Source organism: Taudactylus pleione, unplaced genomic scaffold (genome assembly GCF_031769625.1).
Source record: "Taudactylus pleione unplaced genomic scaffold, aTauple2 ptg001107l, whole genome shotgun sequence".
NCBI lineage: Eukaryota > Metazoa > Chordata > Amphibia > Anura > Myobatrachidae > Taudactylus > Taudactylus pleione.
The window spans coordinates 19,471-34,714 of NW_028285508.1; the positions used below are offsets into that span (position 1 = coordinate 19,471).

At 44.4% G+C, this 15,244-nt stretch overlaps 1 protein-coding gene across 1 annotated transcript in view; it reads left to right on the forward strand.

Annotated features, from left to right (window-relative positions):
* ZDHHC9 (zDHHC palmitoyltransferase 9) overlaps positions 1-10,964 on the forward strand; it is a gene marked incomplete at its 5' end in the record, with an annotated part of 29,264 nt that extends 18,300 nt beyond the window's left edge. The window contains one exon of the mRNA XM_088461831.1: positions 8,271-10,964. Coding sequence (XP_088317957.1) covers positions 8,271-8,408 — 138 coding nt within the window. The remainder of the gene's footprint in view (positions 1-8,270) is intronic.
* Positions 10,965-15,244: the final 4,280 nt, after the last annotated feature.

Genomic DNA, 15,244 nt, shown 5'->3' on the forward strand with positions numbered 1-15,244 from the left:
TGGCTTGGGTTTCTCCCTCGGCCTGGCCTTCCTGACAGTGCAGATCTCTACACTGTCAGTATGATTAGGTTATGGAATTGCTCCGCTCTGATATCCAGTTCATCCTTTGGAGTGTTCTCTGGATTATGCCTCCATTTGTCCTCCCTAGGGTCTCCTTGGGAGTTAGTAGTGGTTCTTCGTTAACTCCGGGGAAAGTTAATGGAACCGCTGGTTGTAATAGCCATTACATGGTCTATTGCTTTGGCTTTCTCTCTTTCTATCAGGGAGTTTATATCAACCAGGTGAGTGTCGGAATTGGGAGCGTTCTCATGTGGCTCCCTCTTCTGGAGGGCATCTTGTTAGGGTGTGAGTTGCTCTCACCCTGTGTTTCTTCTTAGTGATTTTCAGGTTCCATATTATTCTGGAACTTATGGTGCGGCCATTCAGTCCCCAGTCCTCTCGGCTGGTGTGGCCTCATTGACTGTGGTCCGGCCTCTGTGGATTTATGTGATCCATTCAAGTTCCTGACGGAAATCGGACTCCTTATTGGTGGTCTGAGATTTCTGGTTTTAACAGGAAAGGATGGCCGGCCTATGGCCATATGTTGGCTGGACGGCCTCGTATGTCTTCTTCAGGGGCCTACCCATGGGTAGGCCTTTCTGTTGTTGCTGCTTGTTTTTTTTCTCGGGCCATGTAACCCTCGTGGGTGGCTCGCGGTGGCACCTTGGCTGGTTTGCCTTGCTAGGTGGCCACCTGGTCTTCTGTCTACACCTTTTTAAGGTTCTAGGCATTGTTTTCCTTTGCCTCTCAGGATGCTTCCTTTTTGGCGGCGGATTCTCCTCTCAGCACAGGAGCGTCCCCTCCCTTGGTTGAACTGCTTTGGGACATCCCCAAGGTCAACCCTGTGGACCCCCTATGGACCCTGAAGTAGAAAACAAGAGATATGGTAAGAACTTACCTTTGTTATCTCTGTTTCTACGAAGTCCATAGGGTCCACAGGGCGCCCGCCCTGACGCACCTGGCTTCAAATGGGCTGTGTGACTGGTCACCGGTTTTCCGTCTCCCATTTCTGTGAGTATGGTTATCGAGTGTTCCAGTTTTCTCTCTTTTTTTCTCCTCCTCCGGCCTTTGGCTACTTACAAACTGAGGTGCCTCTGGCTGGGGGTGGGGTTATAGGGAGAGTGGACCCAAGTGCATCCTGGGAGCTAAAAGCTTTAACTGCGTGGTGCCCGGATTTGGTTCCCAACCTATACCCCAAGGTCAACCCTGTGGACCCTATGGACTTCGTAGAAACAGAGATAACAAAGGTAAGTTCTTACCATATCTCTTGTTATCAATCAGTTTTGAGAAAGCAAGCTGGATGCAACCTTTTGGCCCTTTAACTAGATGACAAAAAACAATTTCTACTTCAGGGTCCATAGGGGGTCCACGGGGTTGACCTTTGGGTATAGCTTGGATCTGGATCCATGGGCACCATACAGTTAAAGCTTTAGCTCTCAGGATGCACTTGGGTCCGTCCTCCTCTATACCCCGCCCCCGAGCCACAGGCACCTCGGCTTAGTTTGGTTCCCGGCCGAAGTCGGTCACCTGTTGCAGGGGGGCTGCAGGAGCAGCCCCTAAAGCTTTATTTTAAAGAAGATTTTATAATTTTCTTACTTTTTACACTTTTTTAACTAAGCGGCAGCATCAGACTGTCTGTCAGACGTCCGCGCTGCCGCATGTTCTTCCTGCTGGCGCCGCGACGCCAGTACAGATCTGGGGATCACGGCGGGACCCCAGAGTCTGTGCTAGCCGGGCTCTTGGGGCTCCCTTGACTGCTGCCGGACATACGGGATTCAGGCAAGCCGCGAGTCGACGTTTTTTTGGCGGCCCGCGGATACTTTAAATATGCAGTCAGATGCCTCCCAGTCTCTGGGGACAGACCGGAGGTGCTAGCGGTGGCGGCGGGTTCCACCTCCATTGAGGCATACCCCATGTGAACACTAGACCACCAGGCTAGTAAGCTGGAAGCGGGACCAGCAACCCTGGGGTTAATAGCTAGCGGGGGAGAAGGCTTTCCCTGTATTATGGCTCCTCCCCTCAGCTCAGCGCGCCTTTCTGCTCGGGGTTTGGCGTCACTGAGCTGCTCCTATCTTCGGCCACTCCTCCTCTGAGGTCTCCGGCGGCCATTTTCTCCAGTGGCACAACGCAGATCTCTCAGGCTGTACATGTGGACCGGTCCCCCTGTGTACCTCTCCCCTGTTGTAGGACAGGGTACACAGTGCTATAGCCCTCCCAGACACTGAATCTTGGCGGTTGAGTTTAGCGGAAGGTGCAGTGAGTATATCTTTCTGCATGGTATGTGACTTTTGCTAGTGCTGCCTGTCTGTGATTTATTTCTACTTTCTGTCAGCTTATACCTATCCCTTTCCTTCTCCTACGGCCCTAAGGTGTGTGGGGGAGGGTTTTTCTACGGACCTCACTTGTATAAAACAAGTATTGGTGAGGTCAGTCACATACAGTTGTGTGCCGTTTATCGGTCCCGACAGCCCCTCCCAGGGTGTTGCCCCAGCACACCATCCCCTATTCCCCGGGTATTCCACAAATACTGCAGTCTCCACCCGGGTCCCAGACTGTAGGTCCCTATATGGGGATGCCTGTGTACGTACAGCCCCCCCCCCCCCTGGTGACGCAACAGTCTGTTGTGCCTTCTCAGAGTTTCCTTCAGGCGACTAATCCTCCCTGGGTGGAGGTGCTCTCCAGCTCGGTACAGAGCCTGGCGGCCACATCTTCAGCTTTTCAGTCAATGTTACAAAGTGACATGCCGCAGAAGGCGTCCAAGCGTCATGTCGTTAGTACATTGACGGCGCAATTGTCGGACTCTGAGGTGTCCTCAGACGATGGAGAGATTAATAATGACTCTGACTCTGATGCTACAGGTCAGGAGGTGGAGGAGGATGCCCCGGCGCCTAAGTATCTTAACTTTAAAAAGGTTAAGGTTACTTCAAGTGTTTTTCCTCTGTCTGATCAATTGGCGGATCATATGGCGGTAGCTTGGCAGCTGCCTAGTAAGAAATTCCAACCACAGAAAAGGTTGGTTTCTAACTACCCTTTTCCTGATGATTATTGCAGGAAATGGGAAACCCCACCTGCGGTGGATTCCCGTGTCACCCGCTTAATTAAAAGCGCTACGCTTCCTTTACAGTCTATTTCTTCTTTGAAAGATCCCACAGACAGGAAAGTGGAGACTGCATTGAAATCCATTTACTCTCTCTCAGGGGCGGTGGCACGCCCGTCCATGGCCATCTCATGGGTGGCTAAGGCCATCGAGAGCTGGGCCAACGCTTTAGATACTTTTCCCGAAGATGCTCCGGAGATGCAGAGAGCGTTGGTAGGACAGATGAGAGATGCTGCTTCCTATATTGGGGAAGCATCATTTTGTACCAGTCTGCTGACCTCTAGGGTTTCAGCTACAGCTGTGTCTGCTTGCCGGTCCTTGTGGCTGAGGTCCTGTAGGGCTGATGCTGACTCTAAAAAGGGCCTGGAGGCTTTGCCTTTTAATGGAGAATTGCTATTTGGTCCTGACTTGGACAAGATAGTAGATACTCTGGCTAAATCCAAGTCAGTCTTCCTTCCTTCGGCTTCTACGCCGGCTAAAGTGAGGAGCTCTGCCTTTCGGGTTCAAGGTAAGGCCAAGGGTCAGTCCTTTCCAAGGCAGTCGGCAACCAAGGTCGCTCCTAAGCCTAAAAAGCGAGCGTTGAGTGCCAGGCGCCCTTGTTCCAAGCAGGAGGATAAACCTGCGGCCTGATGGGACGGGCCTCCCTCTGGGGGACCCCAGAGTGGGAGGCCGACTTCTTCAATTCGCCCAGTGGTGGCACACTACCACCACGGATGCCTGGGTTCGAGAAGTAGTCTCCCAGGGGTACGCCTATTATTTCGTCTCAGGCCGCCCCACCAGTTTTTTTTTTGCACGAGTCCTTTTCTGGACTAGACCAAAGCTTTGCAGATTCAGGAAGCTATAGAGTCCTTGCTGCAAGCAGGGGTCATTGTTCCCGTTCCACAGTTACAACGTGGGATGGGGTACTCCTCCTGCTCTGCTCCTGGTACAGAAACCCAACGGATCTCATCGCCCTATCCTCAATTTGAAGTCTCTGAACAAATATCTCAGAGTTCCCAAGTTCAGGATGGAAACTCTGCGTTCCATCATTCTGGCGATGGAACCCGGGGACTACATGGTCTCCCTGGATATCCAGGATGCCTACCTCCATGTTCCTATAGCACCTGCACACCAGCGGTATCTCAGGTTTGCTATACTGCAACGTCACTACCAGTTTCGGACGTTGCCCTTTGGCCTGTCTACGGCTCCGAGGGTATTCACCAAGGTGATGGAAATCATGGCCGCCCACCTTCGGAACCAGGATATACGGCTGTTGCCGTTTCTGGACGATCTTCTGCTAGCAGGCTCCCCGGAGGTACTTCTTCACCATCTCCATCTGACCGTTGCTTGTCTACAAGCACACGAGTGGTTAATAAATTGGAAGAAGTCCTCTCTGATCCCATCACAAAGGATGGTTTATTTGGGAGCTCTCCTGGATTCTCGTCAACAGCGGATCTTCTTGACTCCAGAAAAGGTTGCCTCCCTACAACTGAGGATACACAGTTGCCTGGGCAGTCGCAGAGTGTCGGTACACTCTGCCATGAGAGTTCTAGGGTCCATGGTGTCGGCATTCGACATGGTGGAATTTGCTCAATTTCATTCGAGGCCCCTGCAGGGGCAGATTCTTTCCGAATGGAATGGATTACCTTACCGGATCCGGACTCAGTGGCTGGTGTTGTCTCCGGAGGTGTGCCTGTCCCTGAATTGGTGGCTTCAGACAGATCATCTCATCGAGGGTCGCCCCTTTTGGATCCCAGACTGGGTTCTGCTCAGGACAGATGCCAGTCTCCGGGGTTGGACCTGATGGGCTCCCGTCACAATTACAAGTTACCCGTGTACGGCTCAAGGACAAGGGACGCAGGTGCAAGCCTGGTGGACGCGCTGTCGGTGAAATGGACGTTTCACCTAGCGTACCTGTTCCCTCCGATCTCCCTGCTACCTCGGGTACTCAGAAAAATCAAACAGGACGGGGGCACGATTCTGCTGGTGGCTCCAGCGTGGCCCAGGCGTCCTTGGTACTCCGATCTCAGGAGCTTGTCCGTAGACGCTCCATTCCTTCTGCATCAGCGCCAGGACCTGCTGTCTCAGGGGCCCTGCCTTTACCCAGATCTGGGTCGGCTGTCTTTGACGGCGTGGCTCTTGAGACAGCCGTCTTAAGGTCCCGCAGCTTTTCAAGCTCTGTCATCAGTACCATGCTGAGGGCGCATAAGCCTGCCTCTGCACGGATTTACCACAGAGTGTGGCACACTTACTTTCAGTGGTGGTGAGTCCAGAAACTTTGATCCTCAGGTGTTCAGGGTTTCTAGGATTTTGGCAGTCAGGTCTTGACCTGGGCTTACGTCTTGCTTCCCTGAAGGTTCATGTATCGGCTCTCTGTGGTTCCAACGTAGAATCGCTACACTGCCTGACGTTCACACCTTTTTCCAAGGTGTTCTTAGAATCCAACCTCCCTTTGTGGCTCCGTGGGACTTGGCGGTGGTTCTTCGGGTCCTGCAGTGACCTCCCTTTTGAGCCTCTTGAGTCAGTTGACCTCAAGTGGTTAACACTTACGACTGTGTTTCTCCTGGCAATTGCTTCGGCCAGGAGGGTATCTGCGTTGGGGGCACTTTCCTGTAGTCCCCCTTCTTAATTTTTCACCAAGACAGAGCTGTACTTCGCACTCGTCCTGAGTTTTTGCCTAAAGTAGTCTCTAAGTTCCACATCAATCAGGAACTTGTGGTACCAGCTTTTCAATCTCCTGATCTTACAGCTGGTGAGGCTTCGATGGACGTTGTCCGTGCTCTCAAAGTTTATGTGGATCGGACTGCTTCTGTAAGAAAGTCCGATTCTTTGCTTGTCCTCTTTTGGTTTTCATAAGAGGGGTTGGCCTGCCAACAAACAAACGTTAGCCCGTTGGCTTTGTTCTGTTATTAGGGAGGCTTATATACAGGAACGTTTACTGGTTCCAGCCTGTTAAGGCTCATTCCACTCGGTCTGTGGGTCTTTCTTGGGCTGCTAGACGTGGCGCCTCTGCTGTTCAGCTGTGCAAGGCAGCCACTTGGTCTTCCATTCAGACGTTTTTGAGGTTTTATGTGTTTGACACCTTTGCCCCTCAGGATGCATCCTTCGGGCGCAGGATTCTCCTTTCTGCACAGGAGCGTCCCCGCCCTTATTTGAACTGCTTTGGGACATCCCCAAGGTCAACCCTGTGGACCCCCTATGGACCCTGAAGAGATATGGTAAGAACTTACCTTTGTTAAATCTGTTTCTACGAAGTCCATAGGGACCACAGGGCGCCCGCCCTGACGCACCTGGCTTCAAAAGGGCTGTGTAGCTGGTCACCGGTTTTCCATCTCCCATTTCTGTGAGTATGGTTTCTTGTGTGTTCCAGTCTTCCTTCTCTCTGTTTAGTCTCCTCCTTCGGCCTAGGCTGCTTACCAACTGAGGTGCCTGTGGCTCAGGGGCGGGGTATAGAGGAGGACGGACCCAAGTGCATCCTGGGAGCTAGAGCTTTAACTGTATGGTGCCCATGGATCCAGATCCAACCTATACCCCAAGGTCAACGCTGTGGACCCTATGGACTTCGTAGAAACAGAGATAACAAAGGTAATTTTTGTGAGGTAACCAAAATTGACTGGAAATGAGTGGAAATAACTGTTATTGAGGTTATTAATATTGTAGGGAAAAAAGGCACATTTTATGTGATTTTTAGCTGTTTTTTTTTTTTTTTTTTTTATATATATATTTTTTAAGAAAAAAAAATCCAGAACCAAAACACAAAAACAAAACACCAAGGAAAAAAATCCCAAATCAGATTCAAAACCAATACACGAGGGTTGGCGCACATCTCTATAAGTAATCTGCGCATGATGTGAATGGAAGGGGAGAGTGGCAGGGAAGTAGTGATTAATATACTTTGTCCTGGTCACCAGGGGTTAAGCAGTAAAGGGCCAGCCAGCAGAGACCAAGTGCAAGAGGAAGCACATTATTATGTATTAGTAAACTGAACAGTGTGTTTATCTGGCTAGATGAAATTAAAATCAAAATTGTTTAGTCAGTTGTTTTTAATTATGTGCTTGTAGAGCTGATGCTTATAGCTTGAAACGTTTTGTATATACAGTACATGTCTTTGCATAGATGAGGATAATGAATCTCAGAGGAACAGAAAAAGGATTCTTTTTTGGGGGGGGGGGAGGGGGGACACACATGCAAAGTACTAATTGAATTCATAGCCTTAGATTTTTATAGTTGGAGGCTCTTTTTTCATGGGTGCTTCTGTGTTCGCCAAGTCTGAAATGCACTCATGATACAGCTAGAGTCGTCAGAAACTAAGAAGCCTTGTTCCATGTGGAGGAACGAGTTTGCATACTCTAACTTTCAGTGCCAACGCTGAGTGTCTAAGTGCGGGGATTAGCGCATGCACAGTGTTCCTGCATTGTTCCCATTGGCACTAACAGCTGGTGCATACAAAACGGATAACCATGACTTGTCCTTGTGTAAGGCTCCTTATAAAATCTGGCCTGTCCTTTTACAATTAGCAAAATTGTAAATTCATACCACCACCTAGGTTTTAATGACAATAATGGTAAATTTAGGTTGATTCAATATCAACCTAATTTTATGAATATATTTAATACTGGTTTATTGGATTCGACATATGCTGGGTCACATTTGTCTCTGCTCCTCTCTCTGCTGTTCTGACCTCCGCTGCTTGGTCCCAACCGACACCATCCACCCCTTGCTCCTTCCCGCAGCCTGCCGCCCCCCACCCCTGGACTCCATTACTTACCATGTTCCTGGCGACCTGTCCTACTCTTCCAAGTCTGTCTTGTCTACCTGGCATTTGGAGTCATTGGGACGCACACCTAGGCTTCCATTGTGGAAAAGGGACAGACCACCTACAAATATGTCTTTTCAGCAAAAAAGATGCTGATCACTTGTACCCTAATATGCGGAAATGTTATTGTTGAATTGAAATGGAGTAGGTATGGAGATTGTACCCAGCTTATACAGTATGTGACCAATGTGTATAAACATTGAATAGTGTTTAAACCTTCGTATGCCCATCCTAATTTGTTTACTGAGAAGTTCAAAGAGGTGTTATCAGGAATGTTTTTGTGGTTGTATTAAATAATTAATGATTATTAATCCAAGTTATTTGTTTTTTCTTTGGAAGGTGGCAGCTGCCCCACTAATGTCTAACGAGTCTTCTGAAAAGCCTACGGCTCAAGATGACCACAAGGAACCCAATGCCCTAGAAATGTCAGTTCAGGTCCCCAAAGTACCAGATGGAAGACCGGATACAGAAAAGTAGAGGTATTCGAAGAGTTTTCCATACAAAGAGGATATTGTGACAAATTTATGGAACAACGGGATCGGAACATTATAGCCCAATATGCTGTATTTCTTTAGTATTTGCTTGTGCTAAATATGAAGGTGATGTCTTGTGAGATGGAGATTCTTCAACATGGAAAAGTGCTCGAAGAAAGACTTCAGGTGCTAGTCAAATATGCCAATGACCTAACCTGGGAGAGTAAGAAGTCGGCTTTGCTGGTCTGTAATAAGTGTCTCGTTATACTCTTTGGGAGCTGGTTCTTCAAATTGTATCTACAATCGTATTCTGCGACCCCCCTGGATGAACCATGATAGCTGACAATCTCTGGACAAAATGGCGAGTGCTACAGAAGGACATGATGGTGCCTGTTGATAGGAGCAACTGTATGTCATATGACTGGCACCTTAATTGAAAATATGCATTGCTTTTTACCCTACTTGCCATGCCTATAAGCAATTGGCTGAAAGGACAAAGCTTCTGGCCTTCAAATCTGTCTGCACTTCCTCGCCAAGGGTAAATGTTCAAAGTAATTACAATGTGGGCTATTCATAATTATCTATTTGCCAACAAATTGATTGCCTGTATTATCCAGCTCTCTAAAATTTGCTGTTCTAGCTCACATTATTCCTTTTACTTCATTTACCAACTAAACATGAAGTAGATTTTTGTTCATATAGCGTGATATATATTTTATTTTTATCCATAACTCAGTCATCCATCAAATATACAGTAGATTGTGGTCTTGCAATTGATAATAGGTAGCAGTAGGCTCACTAGGGGCCAATCAAGTGTCTGTCTCCTTTATTTTTGTTTTTCTTATTTGTTTTTTTTCAGAGGACATTCCAAATGTTCTCTAAAGTGCAGATAAGTTATTGCTGCTGCTGCTGTTCTACATAACTTTTAAGACTATACAGTGTGTAGAATAATGGAAGTTTTTTTATAATTTATTACATGTTCATACAGTGTTTTTCGTTGTTTTTCTTTTTCTTGTCATAACGCCCTGTGGTATAGCTATATGGACACTCTAAAAGTGTTGCTAAATTGTATTCCTTGCACATTGTTGTGGTTTTTTTTTTTGTTTTTTCATTGAAAAATAAAAAAAATTTTTTGATTTTTACAAATTTTGGAGAAGCAAAAAAGGAAAAAAAGGGTCTCCCTGAAATCTTAACATAAAATAGAATTTCCTATTTCAAAACCTGTCTTCAAGGATGGACGTATATGGCCACGGGTTAATGAATTCCTGACATCCTGTAGACGTGTGTTTTGGAATGGTGAGATGTTTTTTCAATTATGTGAATAATAGATTATTTCTCAACATCCTGGTCCGGTCATCCCTATTGCTTCCAGATTAACCAGCCAAGGTTCTCTACAATTATGTTGAAGTTCATTCTTGCTCCTGGTACCGTATGTTCATTCCTTGAAGACTTCTTTAAAATGTCCCCCATCAGGTATTTGTCCCAATGGTGGAGATTTTCCTACTTTTTTTTTTTTTTTAAGACAACCTGTAACATTGTGGAAGATATCACAGATCGACAACTTAACCTTGAGGTCAACTTGTAGTATTACATTTATTGGAAAGCCTTTTTTTTGCCAAAATGATAGGCCATTCATCTGTTTTCTCATGCAAGGCACCAAACCATTTCATTTCTTGATCAACGTTGTTTTTGAAGGTGTAAACCTGTGGAATACCATTCTGCAAACACCCGCATGGTGAGTCAAAAGGGTTATCAATCATTGCAATAATAAAACCATCTAGTCATTAGATGTACCACCATTTGTGTGGTCTCTTGAAGCTGTATCTTTTGTATTTTGCTGTGCACTTCACTCATAACCTGGATTATTCACGTCAAGGCCAGTAGACTCCAACTAGGTTCAACTCTTAATCATTGGTGGACTGTTGGTGGTTGGAGTACCATTCTCCAGCTAGTGATGGAAAATGAAGGATTTTTCAATACGACATGGTATTATGAGTTACTACTATTTTTTTCTTTCTTTCTTTCTTTCTTTCTTTCTTTCTTTCTTTCTTTCTTTCTTTCTTTCTTTCTTTCTTTCTTTCTTTCTTTCTTTATTCAATAAATAGGGATTATTATTATTATTGTATAAATCTTTAAATAATGATGGCAAAATACTGAAACCTTCCTAGTAATATAAAAGGCTTAAACAAGAGACTGCATGGTCCTCCCAAGCCTTGCAATTCCTGCAACTGGGAAGCATTACTTTTGTTCTTTCTCTCAGGTATTCTAATTATATTGAACATTTATGGAACACTTTGTAATTCAGGTTTATCCCTGAAAATTCAGGGGTGAGCTGATGTCATGAGCTGTATTGAATGCTTCCTACATACCATCCCTGTCCACTAGACGCCTCATGACCTGAAAGTATAAGGGCTTTGTACAACTATCAATCTTGTGCGTACATATATTAATCCATTGCAAAAACTGCTACTGGCCGTAGTTATCAAACACTTTAAATGAACATACAATAATGGCAAAAAGCTACTTTACTGACTGAATAAAGAAAATAGCCATAAATAAATGTTATGTCTAAGTGATTCCTTTTTTTTTATTTTTTATTTTTTTTATTATATATATTTTTTTCTCCAATCCCAAGTATTTGCTGTTACACAATGGAATCCATGCTACTTACTAGATGCTTGAAATTTTTGATCCACTTTGACATTAGCAGTTCAAGGTTGGGTGTTTGTGTTGCAAAATTAGTGTGGGTTTTTTTTGTTTTTTTTCCTCTGGGTGGAGGAGGGGGGTATATTAGGGATGAAAAAAAAAACAATATATGTAATATTTAAATAGAGCAAGTAACAGAACATTTAAAATTTTATTCAGTTTTGATTCAACCTGCTCTGAATGCTGTTCGACTTTGCCATTTTATTTAATTTTTTTTATGGCTCCAAAATTTGTGAAATCCATGTTATTTAGAGTTAGGTTTTTTGAACTTGTTCAAAAATCCAAATATGGCCGGTTGTGCATCTGTACAAAGTACTTAAAAGAAATCACAGATTGGGTGTGGTGGTGTTTTTTTTTTTTTTTTTTTTATATATATATAATTATTACTAGAAAACAGAAAATCAAGGTAAAAGCTTGTTATTGTATTTATAGATCGTCAACATGATACCAGAGAAAATAAGAAACAAATGGAAACCCTACTTCTAAGATACCAAATATGTAATTCTGTTACTACATTTTTTTTTTATTTTTTTTATTTAATAAGAATAGTATTCGAGAACAGTTATTGTTTTGTAGGAAAATGTAAAGTACTTATGATTCTGGCAATAAATATTTAATATAAATATCTATATATAACCTCTTTATATAGTCATCATGTTACATAGATTACACTGTACATTTTTAATTGCCATTGATTACATTCGTGATAGGAGTTATACATATTTGCAGATCAACAAATTTTTAGTATTTATGGAATGACATAAGAGTTATTCTGTTATATTTTTCTTTTATTTGTCAAAGTGGTGTAATCATATGCCATCAAGGTGATTTCCTCTAATCATGTTTCCTCTATATTACCTTTTTGTGAAAACAGGTTGTAGTGTAATTCAGACATGTTTTCTGCCGCTTATCCTTTTCTGCCCTAATGCAGCATCACAGTTGGATGACTTTGCCAATCTTGCAAACAAATCATAAAGCATTGATGTGTCTTTAATTCTGCAATCTGACATTATGGGCCAAATAAAATGGTTTGCGAGATTTCGGTGAGGTCGCTAGAGAATTAAAGTGACGTTTTTATTTTATTTTTTAATAGGCTAGTTCTTGCCTTTTACCAAAAACTTTTTGCTTTAAATCTCAAGTCTACATTGCTGAATTCTCGCCACTGCCTGCAACTTTGCTGGCTTTTACCCTTGGGCCTATATGTTACTTTCAAAGGGGAAATTGCTATAATATCATTAACTGTTAAAATAGTTGAATTGATTTTAATGATAAAATTATCAACCCAGAATTCAAGATTTTCTTTCCAAAAGGTTCACTAATTTTTTTTTTTCTGTTTTTCCATTTTAATTTTTTTTTATTACTGTTTTATAGTGAGATTATTTTTTTGCAAATAGCACTGTTTTATGCTTCTCTATAATCACTAGAATACATGGGGCTAAATGTTATAGACTGCAAGCCGGCACCGCTGCGAGAATACATGCGAGTATGCTAGTATTTTTAAAGCATCAAGCATGTTAAAGGCTAAACTAATCTGGTTTAGCCTTTTACTTATGTGGCTATGCAAATGTTATAATTACAGTAGAAAATGTCCTGTATTTTACATTTGGTAAGTTCCCTCTTTTTAAATCTGACTTATTAAGATGGCTTAAATATCATAAAATAAGAGTGTGTGTCAGTCTAGTGCAACTACAGCCATGGTCAAAAGTTTTGAGACTGACACAAGTATTGGTTTTCACAAAGTTTGCTGCTTCTGTGTTTTTAGACCTTTTTGTGAGATGTTACTATGGTTTACCAAAGTAAAATTACAAGCATTTCATAAGTCTCTGAGGCTTTTATTGACTATTACATTAAGTTTAAGCAAAGAGTCAATATTTACAGTGTTGACCCTTCTTTTTCAAGACCTGTGCAATTCGCCCTGGCATGCTGTCACTCACCTTGTGGGCCACATACTGACTGATGGCCGCCCATTCTTGCCTAATCAATGCTTGGAGTTTGTCAGAATTTGTGGGTTTTTGTTTGTCCACTTGCCTCTTGAGGATTGACCACAAGTTCTCAATGGGATGAAGGTCTGGGAAGTTTCCTGGCCATGGACCCAAAATGTCGATGTTTTGTTCCCCGAGCCACTTAGTTAGCACTTTAGCCTTATGGTAAGGTACTCCATCATGCTGGAAAAGGCATTGTTCCTCACCAAAATATTCTTGGATGGTTGGGAGAATTTGCTCTTGGAGGATGTTATGGTACCATTCTTTAATCATGGCTGTGTTCTTAGGCAAAATTGTGAGTGAGCCCACTCCCTTGGCTGAGAAGCAACCCAACACATGACTGGTATCCCATCCCTCCCCCCAAAATGCCAGTGTGCTGTGTGGTATCGTCGTGGGATTGTCCTATTTTTATTTTTAATAAGGCTTAGGTTAGTAAAGCTAGAAATGTACATAAAATAACTGCATCCCATCGTTCCTTTTAAGTCTCAAATAAGAGAAAACTATTGCATTAAGTTAGTCCTACCTGTCCTGTTCCTTCTGGATTTACTAAATAATTTATGGGAACAAATGTAGAGGCCATTTAGTCCCCTGGATCTGTTTGCTGCTTCTGACACTGTGCCCACTCTCTTCTCCTACAAACCCTACAATCCCTAGGTCTTCAGGACACTTTCCTATCCTGGTTCTCATTCTACTTTTTAATTCGCTGTGTGGGCTGATTCGGCAGGGCATGCAGATTCCCGAACCGTATTGTGCAAGTGCAGTACGGTTCCTGTGTGTTCGCACACAGACAGTCAGGGATTGACAGTCTGCTGCTGGTTGTGGGTGGAGAGAGTGTGCAGTGACAGCCTCCGTTTCCCGAAACTGAGGCGTTTCCCTGATGTGGGGGTGGGAAGAGGCTATGATCTCTGTCGGCTGATTGAGATTTCCTAGCCTCTTTCTCTTAGCCGGCTGATGTTCTCGCTGATTATCTGATGCTGCATTGTACAACGCAGCTCTGATAAGTAATGCAGCTAGAGGTGTGATGCCTCCTGATGCATTACCATAATTGCAAGGATGGAATTGCAAAGCTTAATAAGGCCCTGAGGGCCTGATTCAGACCCGCTCGCGAGCGTAGGACGCTCGCAAGCGGGTTGATGGTGCCGAAGTGCGCATGCGCACGACGGAGGGAGCTCCGTCCTGCGCATGCGCGAGACCCGGCGAGCGATGAGGAATCCGTCGCTCTGGGTCTCGCACCAAAGGGGGCGTGCTGTCGATGGTGAGTGACAGCATGCCCCCTTTGGTGGGCGGGCCGGGGGAGTGGCTGCCCAAACGGAGGCGTTCCCATGAGTGATGTCAGTGGGAGAGATTTCAGCTCAGAGCCGAAATCTCTCTGGGGCTTGCGGCAACGAGACCCTACCACAAGGGTCTCGTCGCAAGCCCGATGGTCTTGATCATCACGACCATCATCATGGACGCTTGCTATAGCTGTGGGTGGTAACCCACAGCTATGCGAGCGTCCATGAGGCCGCTCCAAGAACAGGTAGGAGGGCCCTGATTCAGAGCGAGCGCTCTGGTCAGAGTGTTCGGCTCTGAATCAGGCCCTGAGTTCTTATCTCTGGGTCCATCTTCCCTTTGCTTCCTTTTATCATTTGAAGACCACGTGGCCAGTCCTAGGTCCTCTGCTCCTGCCTATACCATGTCTCTTGCATGCATTTATTTAGAATTCTTATCTCTGTTAATGACAACCAAATATATTGTGTTTACTTCCTCAAATCTCTCCCCCTTGGCTTTGGACTGTGTTGTCTAATGTCTTTCTGGCATTTCATTTTGGATGTCTTCTCATTATCTGAAATGCAATATTAGAAAAAAAAGTTGCTAATACTATTCCCATCAACCATTTCTAATAATATACAACAATAAATGCTACCCTTCAGGCTTGCTGCCTGTGTCATTCCTGATTCAGAACTGTCCGTTGTTCCCGGCATCCGATCTGTTTCCATATCATGTTACGTAAAGCCTAAGAAACGTCCAGAATAGGCCTGTAACTCATTAAACATTATACTCATAATATCCATCATTGACCATTGGTATTACCTCCTTACTAGTCTACCCCCAAAGCAGACTTTTTTTCCCCTACAACCTCTTTTGGATGCAGCAACTAGATGTTCTGTTG